This window comes from Strigops habroptila, chromosome 11 (genome assembly GCF_004027225.2).
Source record: "Strigops habroptila isolate Jane chromosome 11, bStrHab1.2.pri, whole genome shotgun sequence".
Taxonomy (NCBI): Eukaryota; Metazoa; Chordata; class Aves; order Psittaciformes; family Psittacidae; genus Strigops; species Strigops habroptila.
The window spans coordinates 1,239,039-1,253,796 of NC_046360.1; the positions used below are offsets into that span (position 1 = coordinate 1,239,039).

A 14,758-nucleotide genomic window follows, 5' to 3' on the forward strand; every position below is an offset into this window, starting at 1 on the left:
CATGCCCGAGTTCACCGCGGAGCAGGCAGCATCCGAGGTGCTGTGAGACACATCCTGATGGCCAAAAGGCCTCCCAGCTCGCTCCAGCAAGACACAGCAGCCATCAGCACCTCTGCTCAACACCATGGCCTCATCCTCTCCCACACTCTATTCCTGCTGGCAAAACAACACGCAAATGTGCAGTGTCCTTAGGAAAAACTCTCCCTGTGCTTTCCCAAGGCTTCAGCACATAAACAGAGCACCCTGTTCATGCTCAATGCAGCAGTAATGGTAGTTTCTTTCTTAACCCTGTGATTTTTTGAGCCTAGTTCATAACTCACTGTCATCACTGCAAACAGACACTGAAGAGATTCTCCCCATCCCGTAGGATACAAGTATAGCAGAGACACACGGTGCAGGGGCTCTGTGCAGCTACACATAGGTTGAGGTGGGAGTTTTGATTCCTGGCAAAAGACTAAAGCTATTTCTGAGAGCTCCCTGGCCCGGCACGATTCAAACCACTCGGATTGAGCAATAAGGCAGACCCAGCACGGATATGGACAACAGACCCCTCGGCTCACACAGGCTCCCAGCCCTGCCGCCAGCTCCTCGTCAGCATCCCAGAGCAGCGTGAACGTGACAGATGCCAACTCCTGTTTGTCTGCTTCAAACCCTTCCCTTGAGGCAGAGCGGGGCTGCTGGGGGCAGCTGCCCTTTCCTGCCACACCACTGGTCTCATCAAAGGGCTTTGCAGTTCACTGGCTGCGCAGAGGAGGAGGAGGAGGGCTCTGAGAGGAAGGCGGCTCTCCCCAGAGGAAAGGGCAGCTCTGCGCAGCCAGAGCCAGGCTCGCAGCACGCTCTGCTTGGCAGGGAGAGACGTTATTGATCTCTCATGGAGAGCCACAACACCGAGGAAAGTGCACAGACCATTCAAATGAGAGAGCAACAGCAGAAGCTGCAGACATCAGAAGCCACTGAAAACACAGCAGCATCATTAACAAGCCAGAAGGAACCATGGAGCCCCTCGTGCCTGGATGCCTCAGCTCCGTGTTGCAGGAGCCTATAAATAATTCCAGGCTGCGAAGCCTCGTGCTGCACAGAAAAGCAGAAAATGAGTCACACCTTGAAGCCTGTTCTGCTCTTTCGATGCCATTCTGCACACAAAGGCACATGGGCCTGAAACAAGCATCTGCATGTCATTTGTGTGAGGGCCCAGGAGAAAAGGAAGGTGGCAGCATCTCTGCTCTCCAAAGCAGGGAATGAGACCTCACAGCTCTCCTTCTGTTTTGTGCCTGTGTCTGTGGATGCTACAGCCTTACTCAGTGGTGACAGTGCTGCACGAGCCTTCTCGGAGCAACGCCTTCAAAAGGCAGTTATCATCGCTCCTGTCATTTTCCTCCCAGCCTCCACATCAGAAGCTGCCCTTCAGCTCTCTGTGAATTGAGGAGCTCTGGGCCCCTCCACACGCTGCTGGCAGTGTTTGCTCAGCAGCAGCCCCACGGCCCCAGTCTGGGTGTGCTGATGTGCAGGTGCCTGTGCCCCAGCAAACAGCTCTGCTGAGAGCGATGGGCACAGCAAGAGCATCAGGCTCCGGAGGGGCACATGCTGCCATCCCCTCGCCTGGAACCCAGGGCTCCTGGTGTTGGAGCAGAGGTTCCCCGGCAGCTTCGGCCTCAGGACAACAGGGAAGTTTCTTGCTTTGCCCTTTAAAGAAACTTGCTCAACCTGGAGCGGTCCCTCCCAAGGCCCTCTCAGGTTTGCAGGGACAGCCAGTATCCCTTCCTTAACACTGCTTCTCTTCAGAAAGCGGGGAGGGTTTCCCAGCAGCTCTGTGCCCTGCAGGAAGGAACACAGTTTGGTTCTGCCATCTAAGAGCTCTGCAGAGGCAACTGCTGGCCTGGGAAGGACCCTGGCCTCAGGGGTCCATATTGCACAGCACAAGGGACAAGGAAGTGCCTGGGATCTGCTCCAGGAGCACTCAGGCACATTGCAGTGCCCAGGAATTCCCTACAGACCTCCAGGACCAGGACAGCAGGAAGGCCGTGGCTGTTTGGAAGGCTCAGGCCATGGGAGAACACACCATCACCTGCACTCCATGGCAGAGCTCTGCAGCACCAGCACTGCAGCCTGCGTGCTCAGCCGTCGCCTGTGTTGCCATAGACACTACCAGGAGCCGGGAGCGCCGGCACCAGGCGGATAACACGGGAGCCACGGCTGGAAAACTGGTGAGCAGGCAGAGGGAACACAGCTTCCTCCAGCAGAGCTACAGGGAGGCCTCCTCTGGCTGAGCTCTCCGGGTCTCTAACTACTTCCATGAGCAGTCCAGTGTAGGATATTTGTCTTGCAAAATTCAGGGAACATCCCAAAGAGGGCAATTCCGACGGTTTTGGTGGCTAGAGCTTCATCTCACACATGCAAGCAGGGAAGCAGAAGAGGGTACAACATTTGGCCCTTCAGCAAACTGCCTCCAGCATTTGCCCAGTGCTGCCAGTGACCAGCAGTGACAGCTCCCACATCCACACCACCCCAGAGCAGCGCCTGGAGGGACAACCACCGTGTCTGGCAGGACAGTGCCCTGCAACCTGAGTGCTGCTCTACACAACATTGCCAAGGGAAGGGACTACAAACAGATCCAAAACCAAAGGCATCATTGAGCAAGGCTATGAGCAAGCCAGAGGACACCAAGGGACTTGCTCTTCTTCCATAGTGGTCATTTGTGTCTCCCAAAACCAGTATCCATCTCTCAGACAGCTTCAAGAGAGGAGGTAGAGGCAGATGGAGGGCACCATATGCCTTGTCAAAGCACAGTCTCAAGCTCTGGCTGAGCAGGTAAACACTTGACACTGCCAGAGCACAGAAATCACAGCTCACGTGTATGTTTTAATGTCCCCATGGCTCCAGCTCCATCCCACCTGCATCCATCCCCAAAGGGCTAAGGAATTTCCTTATCCATGCAGCACCTTACACAAAGGGCCTGTCCCATGCCCAGAGCTCCTGGGCTACAACCACCTCACTCACCCAAGGGACAGCAGGGTAAGCACTTCAAGCAGCAGACCCACTGGTTTGAATGCCATCACCCCCCCCAGTCTGACCCAGGCAGACTGGACGGCTGAACCTGCTGAAGAAGCTGCTTTACCTGGGCATTAACTATGTCTGAGGCAGACACTCACTCTGCCCTGTGAACGGTGACCAAAGCGCGCACAAGACACGTATCACAGGCAAAAGCCAGCAGCTCCTCGGGGAGGTTTTGAGAAAACATTCTGCCAAGATTTTGATGGATCCATTCTGAAACACTTCCACATTCACAAAACTGTCACATCAGTAGAAGAAACAGAGATGAAGAAAGCAGCTTAAGTGTGAAGCACAGCTGCCAGGGAACAAGCCTGAAACCGGCACAGTATCGGAGCACATCTCCCACCAACTCCACTTAAAATTCCTTAGCAGCCTCCAGCCCCTCTGCTCCTGCACTGAGGCAGACTGGAGGCTCCTTTCCATAAATTCCTGTTCTGTCACAGCAAAGAAATATTTAGACTTTCTGTTGAATTAGTTCTCAAGGGAATTAAAAATAAAACGTTATTTCTAGTATTTCCTAAGTGAGTGCGTACACTGCCAACACCCCACTCTCTTGTGACACATCTCCATGTATTTTAAGCACAAACCAAAGGCCTCAGGGACTCAGACCACTGCCAGGACAACAAACATCCTCCTCCAGCACCAACCACCTCCCCAGTGCTGGAGCGTGCCCCCAGGAATCACATGTACCACAGCCCTGGATCCCAGTGTGGAGAGGGTGCTCCAGCCCCTGCCAACATCCTGCCACCAGACACTCACCACAGAAGGAGATGATGTGGCTGCTGTCCTCATGCACAAACTTCCTCGTCACCGCCTCCTCCATGATCTGTTTTACCTGTTGAACAGAGGTCCCGTTAGAGAAAACATTGAAATTTCAGCCATAGACCAGAGTGAGGAGACGGGGTGGAGATGCTCTGCTTGCTTCGTGTCTGAAGGAAGCCTCCTCTGCTCTCTGACTTTCCTAATCGCCTCTAACAGCATGTGAGGTCTCATGTAAAACCAAAGCATCTTTACCTGAGGAGCGTCATTGGCTATTTCAAAAAGCCGAGTATAACAAAAAAGGGTTGTTTTGGGTTTGAGAAACTTCAGAGTAGGAAAACAATGAGCAGAGAACTAACTGTGGGAATCAAGCATCATTTAGGTAAGAGACGTCTTACCAAGGGTAACCAAATCTCATACTTAATGCTTTTACAGTAATGTTATATTCTTTCCTTTTACGGGGATTTGACAAATTCCACATGACAGCTCTCCCAAACGACTGCAACTACCCATCAATGCCAAATCCAGTGATCATCTGGCACCCAACACGACCAGGAATGCCATGTGCACAGCAGTGCCATCAGCACTGCCCTCCAACCGACCGGGCCTCCACTGCTCACACCACGTTACTGGCACTCATTTCAGTGCCATTAGTCAAACAGAAACTGTCACACCAGGGGCACAATGAGGGGAAGAAAATAAATAGGAACCCACAAAAATTGGGAGCTTAATTTTTGCACGGACAAGATGGGAGTTCGGATCAGCTGCAGAGGACAGACTGTAGCCTCAGAGGAGCTCCCAGGACTGCCTGGCTGCTCCACAGAGGAGCCTGAGGAGCCCAGAACCACTGCTCTCGACAGAAATGGCTTCTCCCAGTGCCCACAGGTTGGCGGAATTCTGGTCAGGGTGCTCTGACTTTCAGGGTGGGATTCCACATGAAACACCCTTAAAGCTGCATGATGGGGGGGAATATGGTCCTGTGATCAGGGCAGAGGTGAGCAGGGAACGCAGAGCAGCTCCGAGAGGTTACCCTCACACCTCTGTAGGATGTAGAGCTGCACATGAGAGATGCGGAGTTTAGTGTTCAGGGAGGTTTGAGCCTTGCTCAGAAAGTGCTGGAGAGGTAGGTGTTGCTAATGCAGGAGGCAGCTCTAAACTGATGGCCCCATGAACTGCCCTCGCTCTGCCCACCATGTTCAGTTCTCCACTGCTTCTCCTTTTAAATACTGAGCTGCTGGTGCGCCCGGACCTCATCTTCTGTCGCCTCTGTAACATCTTGCTTTTCACTCTTTGGTTTCAGAAATTACAGGGGAAAGGGTTCATGGTGCAGAGACGTGGGTGTAAAAGCAGTTCTGCTTATCAGGATGTTCTTTCTGAAGGCACAGGGAGGAGGGAAAAAAACAGCAGGTCCAGCCTTGGCCAAGCAAACCTTACATTTAATAGCATCATTTGGGGAATTCAACTCCTCTGCAAGATACAATCAAGGTCAGTTATGCACAGCTGACAGCTCAATAAAGGAAATCCTTTTACGAATATGGATTAAGGAAAAAAGTCCTGTCTAAAGCCAAAAGCATCTCCCCGCACGCCAAAGCCATCAGGGCAGCTCCCAGGGCGGCTCGGCTCCGGCGTGCTGGGTGAGGGACAGAGCCTGCCTGGGGGAGCAGGACTGGCACCATGACTTCCCCTGCATCCCGCAGCTCGGATGGGCTGACAGCGAGTCAGGAACTTGCAGCACTCCACGGGGATGCGGACCTCAGGACTGGAGGTAGCTCAGAGCACTGGAAAATTCCCCTTGGCACAGCACGATGCAGCTCCTGCATCCCGGCTCTGCGCTCGGAGCAGTGACTGCGGCTGCAGGAATGCTCCTGGCTCCGCTTCCATAAAGGTCCCTCTTCTACCTCAGTGCTTTAGTGTGGCAAGTGGCCAACAACTGAAGCTGTCCCTTACCAGAACACCCTCAGGCAAGGCGAGGTGAGAGCAGCAAGCTCTTGGTTTCGTTATGCCCAATGTACAGTTTTGCCCCTTGTACCGCTGCCATATGCTGAACACCATGGAAAGGAGTAACTGCAATCCTCATTCAGGCTTCACAGCTTTTAATTATGATTTGAATATTCTCATTTGAATATATTCCAATTTAAGCAGTGCAATATTTGCCAGCCACTTTTGGCACAAGCATCATCTCACTGTTGCAATGCAACACCCGTGCTCACAGCTACTGCAGGTCGAGGGACCAGCTGGTGAGTGAGTGCCCGCAGAGCACTTGGTGCCAACACAGCACAACCAACCTGTGCTCCCAGGGCAGTGAGAAAAACCTTCCAAGAGACACAGCATAGTGGAAAATTACCCACTGAAATTAAGAAATAGACCAAACCGCACTGTATTGACTGAGGTTATCACGCTAAACACAATAAATCAAACAGAGCTAAAGAAATAGAAGTGGAAGGAGCACTGCAACAAGGGCACTCACCAGACATGAAATCGTAGAATCATTTAGGTTGGAAAAGACCTTCAAGATCATCAAGTCCAACCATTCCCAGCACTGCCAAGGCCACCACTAACCCATGGCAGCGAGGCCTCGGCTACATGGGGTGTGAACACTTGCAGGGATGGTGACTCCAGCACTGCCCTGGAGTCAATGTTGGAGTCAAGTACCTGTTCCAATGCCTGAGCACCCTTTCAGCTGGCATCTGTAGGACAGCTCCAACCAGAGAACCCCAAAACTCCTGGCAGGTCTCCTACGCTGCTGTCTGCAGATAAACCCCAAAGGACTCTCCCACCCGGAAGCAGGTTTGTGGCAGTGTGGGGATGGAGAACTCCAGTGAACCCATGTTTGGCTCACTCCATAGAGAAGATCTGAACAGCCTCTAAATATGCTGCATTCCAGCATTTTAATGCTAATTCTCATATTCTAGCCAGAACAATCTCAACAAATGAGGCTGCCCGCTCTTTATCTAAAGCCAGCCTAAGGAAAATGAGATGTTTGCTCTTCTTTTATTAAGAAGGAAATTAAACCAGCAACTAATAATTTAGCTGTAGGTAAACTCCAGAGGAATATCATCAAGTATTCCACAACAACCAAAGCACTCCTCCTGGCTCCAGCTGTGAGCCCAGGACAAGCCACCCCTGCTCTGGAGAGGGGAACAAGGTGTCCACACAAACTCAGCAGTGTTAATTGCAGTTCCAAAACCACCACAGAAGATAAGCTGGTCTCATCATCACCCTCTGAGTCACTGGCTCGTGAACAAGTGAGCTCGTCCTTCTTCGCCTCATGTGCATGCCTGAATTACAAGGAAAACCATTTTCTCCTCCTTTCTCCGTCTCCAAACCTGGATCTAAGAGTGACAGGCATTGGGAAGAGTCCTTGAGTTATGGTGTTCGTCAGGGGCATCCGGAATCCTGATGCACCCACTTCAGAGCAGAGATTTGAGCTTGCAGCCCCACACCTCCAGCGAGGCTCCTGATCCTGGAGGTCTCAGCCTTTCCTTTGGATCCCCTTGGCCTCACCAGCTCCATCACAGCCAAAACATCGCTATTGAAGTTTTGTTTGACTAACTGCCTTTTTTTCCCTTCAAAGCCGAACCCAAACCCCTACCCACCCAACAGCCCCCAGGCCCCATGCAGGGTGCAGGCTTAGATGTCTGCTACAGAATTCCCAGGGTTACACTTCATCTGAAAGTCCGATTTTCCTGCAACAGAGCTTCACAACCGTACCCAGTCCCTGCTGTCATTTACATTGGTGAAGCAAGCCAAATATTGCATCAGTTACAATAACAGAGATAAGGAGCAAAGCAATAACTCTGCGTTTAATTAGTCTAAGGCAATATTGACTCCCAGCGCTGTTTCACCTGGCTGGATTTTGCCAGGCAAGTCACCATACACCCTGAATTCCAGATTATAGAGTGATGTTTGCAGACACAGCTTTCCTGCCACGCTTCTTGCAAAGCCTTTCTGTGGTTATTAAGGCATTTGTACTGAAGCACAGCATCTGCCACCAAAGGGGGCTGACAAGAAAGCTGGAGAGGGGCTTTGGACAAGGGCCTGTAGGGACAGGACAAGGGGAATGGCTTTAACCTGCCAGAGGGGAGATCGAGATGACCAGACCAGTCTGGGATTCTGTGATTTCCAGCTACACCCACCTCCAACCTTTTAGCTTTGTCACTGGAAGAGTTCTTTAAGCCTGACTTCCTTAAACCAGCCTTCTTTAAGCCGGCATTCCTCCTTCCTAAGCAGAGGAGCTCCCTTCCAACCCTGATGCCCTTGTCCAAAGCCCCTCTCCAGGTTTCCTGTAGCCCCTTTAGGCCCTGGAGCTGCTCTAAGGTCTCCCCTTAAGGAGCCTTCTCTTCTCCAGGCTGCCCCAGCCCAGCTCTCAGCCTGCCGCTTGAGACCACACAGCCTGTGCTGCAGCTAAAAGCCACTTTTTCAGCTCAAGCAGAACTTCTCAGTCTAATACCCCTCACAAACCAGATTTATCTTCTCATTTGAAAATGAAATGTCTGCCTGTTGCCTGTCGTGTTGCTATAACATCCTTCTTTAGCAGACTTGTTTATAAAATTCACATTATCAAGCTCAATGTGGCAAGATACAGTTTCTTCCCAGTGACAAACCCCCTGATTATTCCAAAAACGGGCGCCAGACAGACTTTTCCAGCACCATCACAAGTTGCAGCCAAGCTCTGCCATTTACCATAGAATCCCAGACTGGTCTGGGTTGGAAAGGACCTCAAAGCTCATCCAGTTCCAGCCCCCTGCCACGGGCAGGGACACCTTCCACTAGAGCAGGTTGCTCCAAGCCCCTGTGTCCAGCCTGGCCTTGCACTGTTTATACACAGACTTCCAGGACTCTCTTGATCCATCAGAATGGCTGGTCAGAGAACACAGTCCCTTGCACCCCAGGGGGACAGCACAGCACAGGGACAGCTCCAATGCCACCATCCATTTCACATGCACTTGGCTTTAAAGCCATTTATCAGCTCCAGACTCTTGCTGCCACAGAAACATCAATCACAACCCTACAAGTGGACCTCTGGCTTTTCTAGAAGTCTTATTTAATTATTTATCATCACTCACTAAATAAACCATAGCACCTCCTGCACCTCCATGTGGCACACGTGGGACTGCCAGGCCAGCCAGCAGACCTTCCCCAGGAACCACGTGTGCTCACACTGGGAACCAGAACTGAGTCTCCCTGGGGAAGAACAGCTCTGGATATTTGGGCAGTTTGCTGGAAAAGAAATCACTAAGATATTCAATGGAACGGTCCATAATGCAACATGGAAACCCTGGGGAAACCCTTGGGAATGATCCCAGCGATGTCTATTTGCTGGCAGTATTTTGCAACCAGATTTTTCTCCATAGGGCATCAACTTTTGGCCAAAAACTCCATCCATACAACACTAATTTAAGACCATGGTATAGCTGCTTCTATTCCTGTTGTGCTTGTCAAGTGCAGATTTCCATACCATCTGTTGGCACCACGAGCTGTAAGATGCTCAATAAACACACTGCAGCATTTCAGGACAAACTTTAGTCACTTCTCTGCTTCCAAGAGCAGAGCTTGAAGCTTTACCCTGTTTTGTTCCGCACCCATCACACCACCAAGCTGCTGTTTCCCAAGATGCTAAATGTTACACTGACAATCATTTGGGGTTTGATTAGCAAAGATTGACACTATTCGCACTGAAACCAAGTGCAACTTCCAGTCCCAAATTCCTTTGAAGTCTGGAATTTAAGCAAAACCAGGTATTTCCATGGCAGTGGCCAAGATGCCACAAGAGGATGACATTGTGGCATCAGAGAGGAGATGCTGGTGGGTATGAAGGAGCTCCTCTGGCACACAGATCTCATCTCCCTGAACACCAAGAAGGAAGATGAAGGCAGGAGGAAAGCAGCACGAAACCTGCTCTGGGTACAAAGGATCAAGCCAGGGGCTTCCGGAGCACGAGAGCACTTTTGCACATTGCTGCTTTTATCTCCAAAAGGAGAGAAAATGGTCCCCAGCGATTAGTAATACTCTTTTCAGAAGAGATCGATGCAGGCAATCAAGAAATGCTGCATTAAAGCCATCTGTTTACTTTTGATATAGGAACATTTGGAAAAGGCTGTCCTGGGTGCTTGAGAGGCATCAGAAGGTCCCTCTGCAAATAGCAGCTTTCATTACAAACCTGCAGCTTATCATCCTCATCTTCATTTCGCCTGAAGAGTTTTGACAGCTCCACAAAGGCCTTTTCTTTCAATTGGCCTCCAGAACATTTAAAGCTATCAGCATTAATTTTTCAAATCCTACCAACATTAAATTAATTTCCAATTTTCTACCAAAGCAGGGTGAAACCCTGGCACTGGCACCCACAACCTGAGAGCTGGGAAGCAGGGGCATACGGAAAACAAACCCAGGCTGCAGAAACACTGCTCTTCCCAATCACTCCGTGTCACTTAGCCACAACCAACCAATACGGCTGCGTAGCGGGGGCACAGCATTTGAAGGGTGGGAGGAAGAGAGGCTCCCTGTTGTCCCTATGATATATGATGATGGGATTAGTCAACAGCCAGAGAGTGACAACCATTTAAGCTATTAGAAAATAAACAATATATCAAGTGGAAGACAGTGGGACATCAGTGAGTGAGCTGGCTTTGGTCAACAACAGCTTTTAGCAATATTCTAAAAACAGGCAGAATACAGGCACAGCTGTTATTGATTTGGATTTGACAAGCAAATGTGGCAAGGACCAGCACTATCTGCCCTAAAACCAGGTGAAACTTCCAGCCCCAAACTCCTCCGAAGTCCTGAATTTATGCAAACCCAGGTATTTCCATGGCAATGCCAGGATGCCACAAGAGGAGGATGACATTTTGGCAGCAGAGAGGAGAGGCTGGTGGGGAGGAAGGAGCTCCTCTGGCACACAGGTCTTTGTCTCCCTGAATGCCTTGTCTCCTATTTAAGACTTAAAGCTACTTGCAGAATGGCAAGCTAAATATAAACTAAGGCTTTTGCAGGAGAACAAGCAAGACAACTGTTTACTTTCCTAGCCCATTCAGCTTTTCACACTACTCATTCTCCAGGCAGGGCGCAGAACAGTCTGTATTTCATGGGTAATCCCTGCTCCCCCACCTATTCTTGTATGCAATCACCTGGAGGAGGTGAAAAATGTACCACAGGATTCTCCTCTATTAAGAATGAAGCTTAAAAAAGAAGGGGAGGAACTTGGGTTGAGTATTTTTAGTTGAAAATCCAACACCCTTTCAAAGCAGATAGTTTGGTCTTTGGGTTTTTAAAGAAGCCTCGTTCCATCTGATAAAAGCTCTGAGGAAAACAGGGAAGATTTGGTTGTGCTTCTTATCCTGCATAACAGGAAATGGGATTCCTCAGAAAGTCATACTTCCACTCCTTCCCCTGCAGCCTGCTGACAAATAGTCAATCTGGCAGCTTTCAGGATTAGTTTGATTTATTATGACCATATGGGGGAGCGAGAAGGAAGACGACAGTGACAGCACAACTCATCTCAACCTGCAGCTCTACTGCAGAGCAGGACTTCTTAAAAATAAAAATGCATTAACCATGGCAACAACCAAATATCAAAACCCATTTGCTCACTGCAGCGCTTGGGGTGAGTTTCATTTATTGTTTATCTACCTTCTCTAATCAGCCCTTGTCTTCACTGACTCACTCAGCTGCCTACCACATGAGGATGATAGACGTGGTGTGGCTTCCCAAGCCTGATCCATGCTGTCCCCAGCCCCAGAGGAGCTCTCCTGCCCCTGAAGACCCAGGAGATCACCCAGAGCCAGGGCTGAAGCAACCCAGGCACGAGCTAATGAATGAGAATATGCAGGTTTATGAAAGAGATATATTCCAGTGGGAAAGGGGGAGAGAGATGTCGGCAGTTGGCTCTTTCTACTATTCCTTGGAGCTGGCACAAGCTCCTCATTTAACCTGAAGTCAGTCCAGGAGAGGAAGGAAAACCAGAGCACAAGCAAAATGGGCCTAATGAGCAGGGAGCACCAGGCAAAAGAATGCCCCATCCGCTCCAAATTTCAGTTAATTACTGCTAAATAATTAACTGTTAACTAATTAAATAATACAGAACCTGTTGTTCCATGTCATAGAATCCCAGCCTGGTTTGTGTTGGAAGGAACCTTAAAGCTCCTCCAGCTCCAACCCCTGCCACGGGCAGGGACACCTTCCACTAGAGCAGGTTGCTCCAAGCCCCTGTGTCCAACCTGGCCTTGAACACTGCCAGGGATGGGGCAGCCACAGCTTCTCTGGGCACCCTGTGCCAGCACCTCAGCACCCTCACAGGGAAGAGCTTCTGCCTCAGAGCTCATCTCAATCTCCCCTCTGGCAGGTTAAAGCCATTCCCCTTGGCCTGTCCCTCCAGGCCCTTGTCCAAAGCCCCTCTCCAGGTTTCCTGCAGCCCCTTTAGGCACTGGAGCTGCTCTAACGTCTCCCCTTAAGGAGCCTTCTCTTCTCCAGGTTTATTCTACCAGAAGCCAGCAGAAAGGCACATCACAACGCTCAGCTCTCCTCCCATCAACACAAGCTGCACTTTCTTCTATGATTCTATGATTCTATGATTCTTCAAGCACACAGCCCCTGGAGGAAGAGCAGAGGGAGCAAAGCTGAACACCAGCACAGAAGATGTGCAGTTGCAGCTTGCAGAGGCCACAGTGGTCCCTGCGAGGAAGCTGCCATCCATGGTTTAAGCAGCACACGGCCGGGCAGCCCTCGCCTCCCGCCCCGCAGCGCAGCCGACGTGCAGCCAGCCTGCTGTTTTGTCTCTCTCCGCTCAGGGGGAGTCGCAGACAGACACTAATAATGAGATGTCAGCTCCATCCACCACGCTAAATAAATGTCATACCCTTTCTCTGGTTTAATTGCTGTTGCCAAGGCAACATGTAGTATTCCTTACCACCGCACCAGGCACAGGATTAAAGGTGGGAAGTGGACTGGATGAACAGCCAAGCACAGCGTGCTGTCACCCTCCCCAGACCTACCACCCGTGGGGCTTGTGCACCCAGTGTCTCCAAGCAGGGACGTTCTGCTCTGCAGAGCCCATAAGCTGGATACCAAGATGCTCATAAGACCAGAAGCAGAACGTCACACATCACACCCTCCAAAATCCCAGAGGAGGTGACCTGCAGGGACAGGCCACAGGCAGGAGATGACAATAGCTCCCAGCACTCCACTGCACAGCAGAGCAAGCCCAGGTCCCCCTGCAGCGGGTCCCAGGGTGTTCAGTGTTCCAGACCCCGCAGCCATGGACAATGGGAGGCTTGCATGGGTCGCTGAGCAGCTCTCCCAGCCCAGCTCCATGCGTGGACTGCGTAGCAGAGCAGCAGCCATCCGCTCACTGTGCTAACACACTTAACACTACACACACAACAAACACAGAGGAGCTTGAGGCAGCTCAGTATAAACCAACGGAGAGTTAAAGATGCCGAGAAGAGGGACCAGAGCAGGCCGATGTGAAGCGCCATCGCAGCCCGGACACACAGACACCCATGTGTGTGCTCCCCGTTTTCTTGGCTCCCCAACACCCGTCTCCCTCCCACCCTGGAAGGGGCACTTTCTGCAATGACGGATTTGTCCCATCCCGGCTCCCAAGGGAAGCAGCGCCGGGAATCATCCTTTTTTCCCTGCGGAAATCACAACTTGCGAGAGCAGCTCTGCCACCACCGAAAGGCGATTGCCGTAAGACACGGAGCACCGGGGAGCCGTGCTGCGGCAGAGATGCTCCTGCACCCCGGGACCGGGCAGCCCAGCCGGAGCGCGGCCCCAGGTCTGGGGTGGGATTTTAGGAGAGGGAATTCAATCCACTGCAGCAGGAGCCAGCGGGCAGCCGAGCCCAGGGACGGGGCTCCCCTCGGGGACGGTCCCACCGCGGACGCCCATCACCGCGTGCTCGGGTCACCGCGCCGCCATAGGGAACCGGGGGGACGGGGCTGCTCCCGCGGGGGCCGCCGCGGTCCCGCATCCACCTACCTCCTTCTTGACGGTGCGCAGCAGCCGCTGCCGGGTCTCCGCCTCTGTGGGGACAAGGGGAGAGCCCGTTAGCGCGGCCCGGCCCGGTCCCGCCGCGCCCGGCCCCGCTGCCCGCCCAGCCCTACCCGCCGGGGCCGCCGCCATGGCCGCGCTCCTCCGCTGGGCTCCGCTCCGCAGCGCCCGCACGCTCCGCTCCGCGCCGGGCCGAGCCGGGCCGGGCCCACCCGCGGCCACCGGGGCGGAGCCGCCGCCGCCGCCGCCAATCCGCGCCGGGCGGGGGGAGCGCACCGGGCCCGGCCCTCAGCGGCACCGCGGCCGCGCCCCGCGGCCCCCGGCGGTCACCGGCACCGGGCACCCCCCCGGGCCCTGGGCGGGCCCCGGGCAGGGTGAGCCGCGGCTGGGGAGCGCCCCTTCGGGCCGCACCGCCGGGGCCTGCGGGGGTCTGGGAGCTCCGGGGGCCTCTGAGGGGCGAAGGCAGTGTCCTGGCAGTCCCCCATCACCCCGGGGTGTCACCCCGGGGTGCCCCCGTGGGCCCTTGCGCACCGGGAGGAGATGATGGAAGAGAACAGGGGTGGCAGAGGGGAGATTGAGATGAGCTCTGAGGCAGAAGCTCTTCCCTGTGAGGGTGCTGAGGCGCTGGCACAGGGTGCCCAGAGAAGCTGTGGCTGCCCCATCCCTGGCAGTGTTCAAGGCCAGGTTGGACACAGGGGCTTGGAGCAACCTGCTCTAGTGGAAGGTGTCCCTGCCCGTGGCAGGGGGTTGGAGCTGGATGAGCTTTAAGGTCCCTTCCAACTCAAACCAGGCTGGGATTCTATGAACACCCATTCGCAGGAGATCCAAGTGTGCCCTGTCAAAATCACAGCCCCTCCAGAGAACTCCCTGCCCGGCAGCTGCCGATAACGTATCTCCTGTTTTTCTGCTCCCTCATCTGCTATTCCAGGACATTTCCATAGAAACAGCATCCCGGCTCCTC

At 52.8% G+C, this 14,758-nt stretch overlaps 1 protein-coding gene across 3 annotated transcripts in view; it reads right to left on the bottom strand.

Annotated features, from left to right (window-relative positions):
- SGSM1 (small G protein signaling modulator 1) overlaps positions 1–13,940 on the bottom strand; it is a 38,777-nt gene extending 24,837 nt beyond the window's left edge. For all 3 annotated transcript variants that reach the window (XM_030501890.1, XM_030501891.1, XM_030501892.1), the window contains exons 1-3: positions 13,911–13,940; positions 13,786–13,829; positions 3,811–3,886 (exon numbers count right to left, since the gene is read on the bottom strand). In XM_030501890.1, coding sequence (XP_030357750.1) covers positions 3,811–3,886; positions 13,786–13,829; positions 13,911–13,929 — 139 coding nt within the window. In that variant the 5' untranslated portion in view covers positions 13,930–13,940. The remainder of the gene's footprint in view (positions 1–3,810; positions 3,887–13,785; positions 13,830–13,910) is intronic.
- Between the last annotated feature and the right edge of the window lie 818 nt (positions 13,941–14,758).